General features: G+C 42.7%; 1 protein-coding gene across 1 annotated transcript in view; it reads left to right on the top strand.

The window, feature by feature from the left end:
• Nucleotides 1-7,789: 7,789 nt before the first annotated feature.
• The window catches only part of srcin1a (SRC kinase signaling inhibitor 1a), a 39,782-nt gene continuing 31,783 nt past the window's right edge, over nucleotides 7,790-15,788 (top strand). The window contains exons 1-2 of the mRNA XM_053338899.1: nucleotides 7,790-8,138; nucleotides 14,795-14,821. Coding sequence (XP_053194874.1) covers nucleotides 7,812-8,138; nucleotides 14,795-14,821 — 354 coding nt within the window. The 5' untranslated portion in view covers nucleotides 7,790-7,811. The remainder of the gene's footprint in view (nucleotides 8,139-14,794; nucleotides 14,822-15,788) is intronic.

The following is a 15,788-nucleotide window of genomic DNA, read 5'->3' as shown; positions in this document are numbered from 1 at the left end:
TCTCTGACAGCTGCAGAACATGTACAGAAAGATGTTGGTTTGTCTGCTGTCTGTGTTTGTGACTGCATATTGTTGCTTCTGTGTGTCATGTTGTGACTATTTTTGCAGATATGAAGAGGAAACACATGAAGTTTTTGTTTGTTGGGGCACCTGCAGATTGAAAGTAAAAGAGAAAATAAGGTAGAGAAAAATGAATGCAGCATCTTCTCTATCAAACCAGGTCTGGTATACCCTCCTGTTGCTATTCTTTCAGCCTTGCTTCATTTCATTCTGCATACAACGGCTCCACTGTGGTTACAGAAATACTGCAGACTATGTAGAGTGAGATGGCTCCTCAATTTGAGCCTTTTTTAAGCAAGGATTTGCATTACTAAAGTCTGGAGCAAGACGCTTAATAACTTACCAGCACCGGAGGCTGTTCTGTAACTGACACTGCTCTCTGATCTGCATGTGGGCAGGGTCAGACAGGAAGAGATATTTCAAACAGGGATCAATAAGGTATCAGATTAACAACAATATTAATGTATGGTAATTTAGCTTGTTCGTGTGCAGGTAGTAGGAAATATTTGAGTTGTCTGCACATTTCTACACCTCCTTCCAGTCTCTGCCAGCTCTTTATTTATATGTGTGTGACTATGTTTATGGTTGATATTTATGTACATACTGGATGGCGGTGGGCCAATCTTATAACATTGTCCTGTAAGGGGTTGTGTTGTCAGCAACAGCCTTGTCGTGATGTTGTGATGACTCAGGCCTGACATTTGTTGCCTGTCATTCATACTCACCGAGTGTGTAATGTCCTCAATTAAACACTTTATGAGCCTATAAAATTACCATGTCAGTGTGGCATCTATATTATCTGTTTTTTCGTTATGTCTGCTATGTTCTTCATCATGTTTTCAGCAATTTCCATGCTACTTAGTATATGTAATGTGAGTTTACCACACAAAGATATATACATACTTCAGATTATATATTCCAGATCATAGTGTTTTAGTTTATTTTTTCAGGTAGCTGCTGGTTTCCAGTCATTGATGTATTATGTGAACATATACTATGAGAACCTTGAAACTAATTTTTGATAAGTGGTGTATCATAAGGAACCGCATGTTTGCATTCATTTTGTGTGATGGAGCATATACTTCAAATCAAACTATACAACTGCGTAACAATGTTCACTGTGGTGGATACACTGTCTCAGAGATTAATGTCTCTTCAAATTGATTTTCATCACATGATGAAATTACTTGAAATGGCAACAGAAATGATTTAAAGTACACGTGATTTGTTATAAATAATCTGTTATGGTACAGCGCTTAAATCCATTGAAGTTTGATTTATGTTGTGCTGCATCCCTCTCCAAACAGAGCTGTTTAGGTTTTTGACTAGGGCACCCTCCTCCTGTGACTACCACTCAGGGTTGTGCCCTGTGGAGATCAGAGGTCCATGCACCGCTGTAGGGGTGGAGGTGCAGCTCTTTGAAGTTGCTTTGTATGCAAACGGGCATGGAGCCTCGCTTTCCAAACACCTTATTTTCCATCTACCCATCCCTTAAATGCTATTACCTCTGCCTGTCTTCATCTAGCATCTTATTGAAGGTAGCATCCACCTCCCCAGTGAGGTAAACTGAGCAGCACTGATGTAATGAGGTGTGGCTAGAGTGTCTTCTTCTTCTCACCCAGTGGCAGTAGTCAGCTGACTGGCCTGGTTCAGCAACAGGCTGTAATTAAGAGGCTCTCTCACCTGCTGCTGGATTGCCTGTTTTTCCAGAAAAAAGCCCAGCTGGCTTCTACCTGGATGACAAGTGAAACAAAGAGGTGCATTATGCTCGCTACACCCCCCCCCCCCTCCTCCCCTCCTTTTTTTCTCTGTCACACTTTAATATCATGCCTCACATTCATCCTCCACTTGGATACACACACATTTGTTGTTTTCGGTTACAGATGGCCCCAGAGATGTTGCTGTGGAACCGAAGCATGCTCTAATTGTTTGAATGCGTGCCTCTGTGTATTAACAGGTGCTTTGCTGGATCCACATTACTGCTGCAATTTTAACTTGGCTGCCTCCATAGTATTCCCCAGCGTTGCCCAGGGAAACAAAGTTTGGAGGTGGGAGGACTGGTGGGAGGGAAAGAAGCACATGATGAATAGATAAGAGAGAGCAATAGGTGAAGTGATAGGCGTGCCACTTCTTATTGTATGTGTTTTAATGATCTGGAGGGCGTTCCCGTCACCTTGCAGTGAGCAACAGATTGCCTTTTGTCTCCGTCAGTTTTACGTGAGGCTGCCTGGAGCCTTCTGATTGTGTCTGCCTGTTATTATGTCCAGCAGCACAGTCATGCCAGCTGACATTTTTCTGATGGCTTGCTCTCGCTGCCCAGCTGTCAATTTCACCCCTTTTAACTCTCCTCTCCTGACACAGCAATGCTTCAGAGCTTTCAGAGATTACCTTAATGGAGAGAAAAAAGTGAAGTGCACATGCTTGCAGGTTATGTCTCTTTTTACCCAAGGCATTATTGTTTCGAGTGTACAGGATGCACAACCAGTGAGAACACTGTAAGAGCTAGACAAGAGAGATGGATAAAGTCTCTTTTTTTGATGGCTTTCCTTCGAAATCCAAATATCTGCCTTAGAAAATATCAAGGTCTGTGTCACAACTAGCAGTCACAACTAAGACAAGAATTAAGATTGGAACGATTAGAAATGACGTCTTTGTAGTAGTAACATTATAGAAAGTCAACAGCCAGCAGATGTGCTGATTTTTCACACTGCAGGGCAGGCCTTCAAATCATTAATGTATGGCAGCAGATTACATGGGGCTCAGCTGTCATTTTAAGGTTTAGTACATGTGGAACTGCAGCCTCCTAGTTGGTTCTTGATTTGTGACCTGCAGGCTTTTAGAGACTTGATCGGTTGTTAGGTTATATTTAATCCTGCCATGCCTCTCTCTCCTTCTAGTTATTTGTGTTAACTGTTCCCACCGGAGCATATAGAGTTACAATTTCCAATAGCTGTAGGACTGGCTGATTGGCTTATTTCCTGTTGCCTGTAGACTTAATAGATGTGCCGGATTTGCAGTTTGCTGTTTTCACCTACTTCTACTTGCTTTTACCTCTCCCCTACTTCTTCCTTGGTTAATATTCAGCCAGTCAATCCTCTCTGTGCTGTCACAGCCAGCATCCTATAAGGAGCCCGGCCATGCTTGCAGTAAATTAGGCTTGCCTTGCCTTCCCACACCATCTGTGTAACAACAGACCTTCTGGGAGGACAATGCACTATATAAAAAAAGTCTAATTCTTAATAACACAATTCAACACAGGAGAGTCCAAGAAAGTAGCCTCAATTATAATGTTTCCTTCACAGAGAGGATAAAGATGATTGAATGTTTGGTTTAATTGCATGTATAATAAACAGTGCAATATGAAAAGGTAATCAGATACTGTATGAGATTAAAAAATATATTTTCAAAGATCCACAAAAAAAAAACACACAGGGAGGCTGAAGGTGATAACCAACTATTCTCCCTAAATATTGCCTGTATGGTATGTGGATAAATATATTGTTTTATGGCAATCTGTAGCACACATACATTAAAAGTGTTTGGACAGACAAAAATATGTTCAAAAAGTGAAGGTAAAGAAGTGCATATTGCTGGATGTTTTAAAAGAGTAATGAGGGACAGAATGCCTTTCCTTAGTACTTTGGTGGCAGGCTTCAGCACATTTATTAATACATAGTTTTCCTGGTACATTGATGTCAAATGTATTGCTCTTGTCTAATGTAGATCATTAATTTTAGCAGCTGTGCAAACACTTCAAAGTCCTCTTGACATAATGTTCTGGATAGAAAGTTTTGTGTCTGGGATTTTGTTAAACTGCCGACATGTTTTTGATTTATCACCCTCTTGCTAATTTAGTAACTCAGGCCACTTAATTTTCCTGCTGTCTAACTGTGCACTATCAAGACTATTGAAATCACAGCGAGAAAAGACTTTGTATGTGCCAATGAGGTGAGACAGACTGTATTCAGAGAGCTACATTTCAATTAGTACACATAATTAATTAACATTTCGCTACTACAAAGCCCACAAAAACAATCTGGCTTCTGGGAAAGTACTTTACCAAAAGCCTTTGCAGTTGGGTTATTTTGTTGTTTTCTTTTCTTTTTTTTTTAACATAAGCGTTAATTACAGTTACCCCTGTATTTTCCAACTCACATCCCATTTTATAGCAAGAGAGGGGAGTACAGATAAATTTGTATCCACCCAAATAATATTTATATGCGTGGGTAAATCCAGCATCAAGACGGGAGTTGCTCATGTAGCCTTAAGCTGTAGCAAAATGTTTGATTTAATTTAGCTATTAAAGAATCCAGAGCTATGTTTGCATATGTGCAGTTTGCGGCCCTCTTATCATTCTAGGAGACTTGAAGCCTCTTACACCCTCCACTCCCTCTGACCCACTTGTTTAACATGCCCAAAATATAAAGCCACGCTGCCTGCCTCTTGCAAATCCATGAAAGCAGACCCAATCCACTTTTCCCTCTCACCTTCTGATTCTCCTTACAATGCCATATGTCCATGCATATGATGAGCAGCACCTTCTTTTCCCCGAGTTGAAAGTCCAATTCAGCAGGTGGCTGTAAAGAAGAAAAGCCCTTTTCCCACTCTGGGACTTTGTGGTCTAGGCTTCGGCTGTGGTGATGCATAATAATGTTCTATGTGTGTGTGTACCTCATGTCACTGTCTGAATTTCCCGACATATACTGTATAAATAACTTATTGAAGACAGTGGAGACTGGCGACTGCAAGTGGAAAGTTATGGAGAATATGACTCATAATACATCTGAGGGGAAAAAATAACCAAATTACAATATATTAAGCAATAATTTGTTTTCTTACATTCTTATTATTAATCTTCAATCTGTGGAGGATTTAAGCTTGATTTGTTTTTGCAGAGAAAGTCCAAATGGAGTCAGACTGTTTAATCAGGTTGCATTTGGTCATAAGAATTTGTTTAATAGCTCGTTTTTTGCCTGGCAGTATCCTTTTCTCCATACAGGTAATTTCTCCACCCCTGTTGGTCTTATCAGCCATTGTCCACCACAACAGGCTCTTTTTATTTAGGCAGCTGAATGCTCTTGAGTATGCTCTTTCTTGGCAGTGCAGCCCAGGCCTCATTGGCTGACTTTACAGATTGTATCGGCTCTGATTGCGGGCTACTATTATCATTCAGGTTGTCCATTATTTAATTGACCCATATACTGCACCTTCTCCAAGAGCCTCTGAGTCTTTGTATTTGCAATTTGGCCTGCTGTAGACCCAGACTTGCTGACAGACATTGCTTTCTTGTGATAAAGCATTCACCAGAAACCCACCCCATCATGGTTCTTTTATGTAGGTTTAAATGATGCTGGCGTTGCGTGGGCTTGCACAGATTGTTTTGGCTGTCAGGAGTATTGTCTGCCAGCTTATATAGAAATACATTGGCTGTGAATGACGAAAGAAAAGATGAATAACCTGTTCCCATTTTCCATTCTTACTCTCCTGCCCACACAACTTCTACTCTGCTGTGATGAGGGATTTATAGACAGCTTTGCAAAGTATATCCACACGCAGATTGGAAAGTTTCCGGGCTGCATCCAAAGCCAGTGGAGTACAGAGAGATGCAATTTTAAATTGAATTTTTAAAAAAAGTTAGTAACTTGTTTGGCATTTTGACTTATGTTAGGACTTAACGGTTTCTTGATAATTATAAATGTTAGGAATATTGTTTTGGTGATGCACAATGCATTCCTTACATATTTTGTCAGAGACAGTATTGCCTACTCAGCTTTTCACTGTTGAGAATGCCCAGTCACAATAGGCCATCGTACATAGGCCGGGGTTTGCCAACCATTGTAATGGGGCCCTTGAGTCAGGTCCTTGTTAGCTGATGCACAATAAGCTCTGGCCTAATGAAGTGTAAACGAGAGATCGCAGACGGCAGGGGGGTCCAGATAAGTATGGCCAGCGGCCCCGGTGTGTAGCGCAGAGCTCAATGCTAATGCTATTAGCCAGGAGGTCAGTCCATCTTGACTCACCCTTGCTCAGTTTATCAGCACTTCATAATGTGCTGAATGTAAGAGCAGAGTGTTTAAACAGCTGATCACACTTGAGTGTGATATCTCTCAGAGAATGAATAGATTGAGAAGTGGGTTCACAATGAGCACGCAGTTTGATTGGAGCTGTGTCGGGATGATCCCAGACCTTCTGCCCCCACCAGGCTTCCTCTGTGTTAAGGTTTGTCCATCGGAGCTCTGTTGGGCCTCCGTCTGGCATGGCCTCCTCCTCTTCCTGAGCGTTTGTTAACAGTTCATTTGTTGCTCCTGCCCTGAGGAGACTCCCTCTGCTGCTCACTTGCTCAGCTCATCCTAATGGTGCTGATGAGCCTTTAATGTGCAGATGGTCCTCTCCATTCAGCCGTATTAATCCTCAGCACATTTTATGTTTTTAGTTTAGTGTGTTTTTTAATTATCCATCTCTGAGTTGATTGTTTTTTCTACTTCTTTAAACTGGGAAGTTTATTAGGAGTTAGTTGAGTCAAATATGTTTGTATGATTTTAAGCTATTTCAAGAATTGTTCTAAATTGTTTTTGTGTGACACTTCACATTTACCATTCTGGAGGTTATTGTAAGACACTATTAGCATTCATAACAAATCATTTCCCCACATGTATGTTAACCCTTATGAATACATTATAATGCATATATAATGCATTAACTAATTGTAATTCAGAGAAAGTGCTATCTTTTTTCACGATAGCTCTTTTCTGATCGTCGTGTGATGTTCCTCTGGTGCGTTTGCTTGCACATCTGTGCACAAACACACAAATTAACCCTTGGCATGTTTTTCTTCTAGCCAACGCCGGGGCCTGTTTTCCGAAGCAAGGTAACTCGCCGGGCAAATGGCTCCCTCCCTGCTCTTTTATCACACTTCAAGTTCATTCGTTTTTCCAGTCACATATTTTTTGTGTAACCATACCGTCTCCCCCTGGCTGTCTCCCTTCCTGTCCTGTGTGCCTTCCACCTCGGGCTATGTTGCCTGTCAGTTAGAGCGCCGATAAAAGGCCATGGGCTGTCAGAGTGATGTGCCTCCTTAAAAACGGACACCACAATCAGTAATCTCCAGACAGGAGACAGAGGATGTCAGGGGATGGAGGGAAAGCTTGGATAGATGGACAAGAGTCGGTTAGAAAGCGCGAGAACAAAGACAAAAATAACAGGAGTGTTTCCTTGTGTTCCCAGCTGACCTTGAATAACCTCAACTTTGAGTTTTGTTGTTGTTTTTTTTAACCTTATTTCGATATACAACAATTAAAGCCTCTTGAGATGACAAGCAAACATATCACAATGGAATATCCAGCAAAACACATACTGTTTGAGCCTCTTCCTTTGATCTATTGCAAAAGCATTTTACTTTTCTTATTTTTCTTCCCTTCAGAACTTGAAATCAATATTTCTGCAGGGAACTGTTCTGTCCTGGTGGCAAATAGTCTAACATCCCATCACATTTCTTTCTCTCTCTCTCTCCCCTGTCCCCTCTATGCCTTATTTTTTCCACTCTCCTTCTCTCTGCTTCATTTGTTCCCACCTATGTGTGCCTGCTCTGTGTGTATGTACGTCTCCACCCTGAAATCTTTCTGCATGCTTGTGTGGCTGATGATTCACCTCCTCTTTGCACACCTCTTTCCTCCCTTCCTCCCTTCCTTCCTTCTTTCCTTTATCTTCCCTTCTGTCGCCGTCCCTCAGATCCCGAGCGTGGTGGCAGTCACATGATCTCGACAGATGATCTGGAATATCCACGAGAGTACCGGACGCTGGGGAACAGCGCTCGGCGGTTCTCCAATGTGGGCCTGGTGCACACGTCGGAGCACCGCCACACCGTCAGCGCTGCCCAGAGTCTGGAGGCCCTGACAAACCTGCACAAGGCTGACATGGAACGCAAGAGGGATGCCTTCATGGATCACCTGAAGAGCAAGTACCAGCAGCAGCAGCAGCAGCTGCAGCATCCGCACCACAGTCCACACCACAACCCACCATCACCCTCACCCTCCCACGCCAGCATGAGGGGCACCTCAGAGCGGTCTGCACGAGAACAGGTACACAGTTCATCACCTCATGAGGGTCTCTTGAGCATAATTGTGATTGCTGACAACATTTGCTATAGATAATCATGCGAATGTCATTGTCATATGACAATATTAGTCTTTCTCTAATTATTTTGAAACACATTTGGCATTTAATTTATTAATCACCTTATGCTTCTTTTGGCAAGCAAACTTATCAGTACTGTCAATTTGAGTGAGTGGAGTCATATCTATCATCAGGCAACACAAAGTCTCTTGACAGATAACATCCAGAGTGAAAGGAGCACAATGCTGAACATTTTGCTCATTGAGGGAGAGAAAATACATGAGAAAAGCCTGTCGGGTGGTCTTTATTATTAGATGTCTTCATTAAGTCATCACAGCCGAGCTTTTCTTTGTTTCCCTGCTGGCACTTGTAACACTCGGCGATAATGTTTCTCAGTTGCTCTTCATCAATCCAACATTTCTTGCTCCCTCCAAATATAGTTTAAACTTTGACAAGTTCCACAGTCTCAACCTCTTTCTCTCACTCTTTTTCACTCTCGCTCTCACACACATTGTACTCTACACAAACAGGCTCTCTTTGTGTAAACACATTTGCTGTGTGTAATTGAAAAAAAGGTAAATTCACTATACATGACAGAATAGCACATCAGGGAAGATGGGGAAAAAATGAAAGGGAGAGAGAGAGCCAGTAAGCGTGGGAGGGTGGGTGAAAGACAGGTGGAGTCCACAGTTGCCGTGGCAACCTCTCCCATATATGGCAAGAAGGGATATCGCATTGCAAAGGTCAGGTTGTTTAAAGGACTGGTAATTGTACAATCATAAAGAAGAAGAAAGGAGAGAGAAATAATGAGTGGAAGGCAGAGAGTGAAAAAGAAATTCTAAGCAGCAGTCGGGAGATTGGACAAATCCTGAAGTGACAGGGCATTTTCACTGCACGGGGTGGAAGCAGCAAATCCCAGGATTTCTTGTCATCTCCTGGATGTGCAGAGCATGGACAGCGAGGAACGAGGGAGGGGGGAAGGAGGGGCTGGAGAGTAGGGCAGCAGCCAGTCAAGCAGCCCGCTGCTCAATTAGCCAGCACCAGCAGGAGCCAGCCACCAATCTGCGAATGAGTTAATCGGCTGGTGTTGTAATGAATTAAATAAAGAGTTTCCGCCGCATGTGCTACTGGAGAGCGAGACAGAGAGCGATTGAGAGTGAGAGGGAGGGAGGGTTGGAGAAGCAAAGGGAGGGAGACACCGGCAAAAACCGCGATGAGGATTCACTGCACCTGACAGACAGCCTGGGATGACTGGAGTGGTGGACAGGCACAGGTGCACTGCAGGTGAGACAGGACTTGAAGCTTGAAACTGGAAGCTGGAGGCTGTTGTAGAGAGAGGTGTGTGTGTGCATGTGTGGGATAAGGATGTGCCAGCTGGGATTAGATTCCACGCCTGTTGTGTTTGTTGTGGTGACGTTGTGCATATGCTCTGCAGGCAGAAACCCAGGCTAGACGAAGGCTGAGTGGACGATACTGTAAACTGTACACAGAGCCTTTTGTGCATCTCTCTGGATGAATGTTTTTGTTTTTTGCTGTGCAGGTTAGTGTGTGTTAGTAAAGAGAGAGAGAGAAAGGGAGAGAGGCTGCGGTAACATTAAAACACTGGACAGGAGGAGGTTAGAGGGAAAAAGAGTAAGAATGATTGAGATGGGGGGTGGGGGGGGAGTACAAAGAGGATGACGACAGAGAAAGAGACAGGGGTGGAGGAGGGGTGATGTGAGTACAGCCTGCTTTACATGCAGGTCAGGTAATACATCGCTCTACTCAGAAAGGCTCCGTCCTTCAGTTAGAGCTCTGTGGCCATATGCACTGAGTGCACATACACATGCCTGTGAAAATATATACATGGGTGTCTTTAGTTAGCAGTTAGAGATGCATTCATCCCTTTAGCACAGAGTTCTAATCTGACATCTCAAACATACATCAGTAACTCTTTCTCCTCAGGGCTTAAAACATATTTAATTCAACAGGAGGTTAAAAATGACAAGATGTACATTTCAGCTAAGCAGTAGATCCTGAGTGAAGAGTTTTGTCTGGGAGTATTGCTGAAGGAGTTGGTGTCATAACAATTAATAGTATAAAATAATGTCTTGAGTATAATTTCAGCACAGATTTCTTTATTGTTAGAATGGATGACTGCCAGGATTGAGAAATGTTAAGGGGAGTAGAAATAACATACACTGAGATAGGCCCCACTCAGTTTGCTCTCAAACCCTCCTAGCGTCGTATTTGCAACTCAAAGTTCAAGTGCAATATATCTGCAACTGTCAGCAGAGCAACAGTTAAAACAACAAGCAGTCAAGAATGAATGTGTTTGCTTTACCTGAGAACTGTGAATAAGCCTCATTAAAGTAACAGAGAAACACCGACAGAGACAGACACACAAAACCACAAATCACTTCTGCACCATTAAAGCCAGTCCTAAGAGTCATTTAGCTTTGTGGGAAAATAAAATAAACAAAATTAACGTCTGAACAAGTGAACAGCAATTATTTATGAAACACCAATAGTGCTCCCGAGCCGCTGCCAGTTCAGCAGATTGTCAAGGACGAAGCTTACTGGTGGCCACACTAAAGTGTGACTGACACATTATCAGATACTGTAGTCAAGGCCAAGTACAACCTGGAAAGACTTCATTATTTTATCCCTGAAAGTGAACAACTTCATCCATGACCTCTCTCCCATAAGCCTGACTGAGAATTAGCTTTTTGACCACTTTTCTTCAGAGGAGGAGTATTTTATAGGAGAAGAGGATGGTATAGTTTCAGAGGTCTCACTGTATGTAAAAAAAAAAAAAAAAAAAAAATTATTGAGCATTTAATCCTCCAGTTTTCATTGGGCAGTGACAGGGGTCAATATAAACATTATAAATTGTGCTTAGCAACACATCAAACAGTTGTCTGTGATAATAATAATAACTGCTTTGACACATGATGCTAGAAAATATATATGCTATGGGGAAAAGGAAGCGTGGGTTGCGATTATGCTCCATATCATTTTGAATCCCACTTGCCTCAGAGCCAGTGCTAGGCATTTCCAAATAAATTCAATGTTTTCTAACATTTAAAATTATACAGAGCACATCTCCCCTCTCCATCAGCCAAACATTACTTGATGGACAATAAAATGCCTCGCAATAACTACTAACTTTTAGAATCAAGGTTATATTATTCAGTTTTCTTATTCAAATAACTCAACACTCAACACTGTTTTTACAGCATGTCAGTAATGGATTTCATGATATTCCTGTTATTGTGTCGAACCCCTAGTACTACTATGAATAATTCTAAGCATGGTTTGAGTAGTGCATTAACAAGGGAAAAATATTAGGTACCTGCATGCAACTCCAGTTCTATGAGTTTGTGCATAGCTCTTTAACCGGCTTCGCTATTGGTTTACACCTACGAGGCTCTAGCTCAGCACCAGAGAAAAATTGACTTGCACTTACCACCAATTCAGGGGGTAGCACCCACACAGAATCCTCCCCGTATAAAGTCCCAGCACTCTCATTGCTCATCTCCCTTTGAAACTCAGCAACAAACAACTGGGACCAGCTTGGCATGTTGTATATCGTACATGCTTTACTCTATAACAGGCTTTGCAATTGGTTAAAACCTAAACCAAAGGCCATTAGGAATATACTCCAAGGAGGACTCTAACCAACACTAGTCTGAACCCAGCTACAACCAAGACATAACAGCCTTTCAGCGGTTGAGCTCCGCCTGCCTGAGGATCTTGCACTGGATGGCAAAAATGCCAGCATAAACTACATGAAGGCATTCCTCCTCCCCATCAGCATGAAGAGGAGAGAAAAAAGCCCTCAGATGAATTGGTCGTTGATTCTCATCAGGTGGATTGAGAGAGGACAAAGGATGTTCTCCTTGCACATGAACAGGCCAGCCACTGATTGTCTGAATCTGATCTCTGCAACTATGGGTGAGGCTCCACTCCTCCCCGAGTGGACACCCTCTGGACTTGTCTGCCCCCATGTTTAGTGACCAAGGAACATGGCAGACCTTCATGGAGCAGAGATGGTGATCTGCCCAGGTCAGAATGGTTACAAACCTCATCCATGATACGCTCACTTCCCACTCACCTGCGAGGCAAAGTGGTGCAGCACCTTCACCACTGCTGTGAGCTCTAGCAGGTTGATGTGGTGGGGGATGCTCAACCTTGTGCCTCCTGTGCTGGCGTAGTCAGGGGTCCTGCCCCAACCAGCCAGGAGAGCATCTATGAAGACCTGGACATAAAGAGGGATGCGCCCGAGCTGAATCCCATTGTGGAGGCAGCAGAGTGAGTCCCAGAACACCACCTTCCTCCATGCCAAGAGCAGACTATGAGCTGGTACACAACCAGGTGGGCTACAGACAACATCCTGAGGACTGATATGATACTGTTCCCTGGCACTGAGACCGCGTACCTCACACATCACTTCAGCTGTAATATCACCTCCACATGCTCCACAATTGTTCAGTCATGACGTGGGAATCAAAGAGCAGCCCAGGGTTGGTCATCTGCTGGCTTGGCTGCAAGACGCTCTTGCTGGGATTGATGGCAAAGCCCAACTGCATGATATGCTGGATTGACCCGGTGCCGTGTGGGCTTCGACCTTCTGCCTGAATGCAGCAAGAATCAGCCAGTCATCTATGTAGGTCCCGCCTGTCTTCCTGAATTGTGCCAGTGCTGTCTCCTCAGAGGAGGTGGCAGTATTGGTGACTACGTCCCCCGACCATGAAGCACAGGTACTTCTTGTGGCACGGCAGCATGGGGATGTGGAAGTAGCATTGGTCAGGTCTATGGATGTCATCCATTTGCCTTGTCAGATGCATTGTTTGTTTGAGTGTTTAGTACTAGGGAAGAAACTGTCAGAGGCCATACAATAGCGGGAAGATCTGAGCAGGTGAGTTTTGCACAACACCAGATGGTGACAAAGTTCGCAATAATGATCCTTTCTCAAAGGTAGTAAGTGAAAGGTGACTCAGGAACCGAGGCGGAGCCTCATAGAGGTAAACCAATAGCAAAGCCTGCTGGGGGCGGAGCACATACAACACATAAAAGTAATAAAATGCCACTATGTATAATACATCTGCTTGACTGCTTTTGATACTGTTGTCCTGCAAATCAATGTTCAACAGAAATGGAGGATTACTTACAGCTACAAAATGATTAAACAAATCAATAAAAGTGGTGAAATGGTATCAGCTTTTATTGGTTGTCCATTTCTGAGAATCGTATGATTGACAGCACATGCCGTATAATTTCCTGTATTGATTCCTTGCATACGAGCAGCAAAGAATAGCGGTATGTACTGTAAATTAGTATGTGTGGAATGGGGACACAGATTTAGCCTGTGTAGTATAAAATCTGTAAATAGTATACATATAATATAATACACTGTAGTCATTCAATTCTGTATCGAGACCAAGCCATAATTTCCACCAAAATACAGAAAGAAAAGAGAGCAAGAAATGGAGGGTGAGAAGCATCAAATGAAAAAGAAAATTGGCAAGAGGACCAAGTGTGGGAACATTAAGTCAAAGATTAGATTACAATAAGGTAATAATCAGTTGAAAATGTTCTCCCTGATGCCCGTGTTTACTGAAATAATCGAGGTCTTTGTTGTGACCATATTAAAATGGAAGGCTGATAATGAAAAACCACCAACTATCATAAATCAAAATGTTCCCGTCACTGTTTTTTATTTCTGTGACAGGATAGTAATATGGATCCTGCAGAAGGGAGGCTGAATGGACTGAAAATTGCCTGTAGATAAGAATAAGAACTAGAATTAGAGTTTGGATTAGAATTAAAATTCATGAACCCTGTCCAGTCTTTTTTAAATTTTCCATGTCATTTTGAGGTATTTCTGGGCCATCAGTGGCTTGGCCTGGTTTTGACTGTGGGGTGATTATGTTATAATGGAACACTCACTTCCTGAGGATTTGGCCAACATGTGAGCACCTTTTCATACATGAACAAATGAGAGATTGTAAAAATGAGCAGGTGAGGTGGTGGGGTTCAAATAAAAAGAGCACGGCAGGTGGATTGAGAGCAAAAGAGACAGGAGAGAGCGAGTACGAGACAGAACGGTTGCTTGCCTGTGGTGGAGAAGTCTGGGAGAGAGGCCAACATCAGAACAACAGAGTGGGCTGCTGTTTGATTCAATTTCACTCTTTTCATTTCCTCCCCTCCACCAGTTACAGCCAACAGAGCAATCTTGTTTCAGGTGTGCTGTAACCCAACGCCTGCAAAACACAGCCACCCCATGCATTAACACCAATCAAACTTAATGATTGTGGGTTTAGATAGTTGAATTAGATGAAGCTGTCAACAATATTAATGAGTTTCATAAATAACCTGTCAGAAAAGGAGCACATCACACGAAAACAATTTAGGAAATGGGACTGATAATGGTTTTTCGGCAGGATGCATTGGATTTTGTCTTGAAGACCTGCAGTCAGCCTCCGTATCCTCTTTAATCAAGTTTGGTCAATATACCATTTCTTCTTTATAAAGGTTTCCGTTTTTATCACCAAGCATAAGCCATTATTAGAGAGGTCAATATCTAACTTTTTCCTCTGTTTCCTTCTCTTCCCTCATTGTCCTTCATGAAACTCCACAGCAACAGCCCAACTACTGGAGCTTTAAGGTCAGTCCTACGTCCAGGTGTCCCTGTGTGTTTGTCATTCCCCCATCTATCGTGTGTGAGTGTGTGTGTATGTGTGTGTGTGTTCTGTGTTGTACCATCACATCACTCTCCTTCGGCATCACCAGCCTATCGCTCTGATCCCCTGACTCCTGCAACACCTACCGAACTTGGCATCTCCACGCTATTTAAATGCGTGTGTGTGTGTGGTTAGGTTTGTGTGTGTGTCTGTGTGTGTCCATGTCTGTGTGTCCATGTCTGTGTGTGTGTCTGTGGATGTGTGTGTCTGTTTGTCCTTGTGCGTGTCTGTGTCGGTGTGTGTGTGTCCATGTCTGTGTGTGTTTGTCCTTGTGTGTGTGTGTCCGTGTCTGTGTCTGTGTGTGTGTGTCCGTGTGTGTGTGTGTGTGCCTTGTGGTGGCAGAGATGTCAGGGGTGGCGACAGCTTAAACTTCTCCAGCTCCATTTAATCTGCATAAGACTACTCTTTTGGGATTTATGATACCTTAGTCAGTGAGCTTTAATGGCTCGGAGCCATGTGACCTCGTTGATGTATTACTCAGACTGACTAAGACATTAAGAAGACATTTCAGACGTGCAGCTGAGGCAATACTGAAATAATGCTATGACATTAGCACAAAGGTTTTGAATCATGGCTGGGCTACTGAATGTGTTTTATCTCACAGGTTGCAGAGAGGAAATTTGGGTTGTGTATACCGGAGAAGGTCGGCATCATGACAATCAACGTATACAACAGGGGTATACAATTAAAATTCAAAGAAGTCCAATTAGAGAAAATGTCTACAAGCAAAGGTGTGGAACATTATAATGACTAACTTGGATTAAGATTAAGCACAATATATATTGAAGTAGCCAAGTAGCTGTATCAACAGTTCAATGAATTTCAGCAATATTTACTGTCAGTTTTCATATTGAACTGGAGGGATTATAAATAATTAGTACTCTAATAATA

Source organism: Scomber japonicus, chromosome 18 (assembly GCF_027409825.1).
Source record: "Scomber japonicus isolate fScoJap1 chromosome 18, fScoJap1.pri, whole genome shotgun sequence".
Classification (NCBI taxonomy): Eukaryota; Metazoa; Chordata; class Actinopteri; order Scombriformes; family Scombridae; genus Scomber; species Scomber japonicus.
Note: the sequence above shows the minus strand (reverse complement) of the source record. Positions and strands in the feature narration are given on the sequence as shown.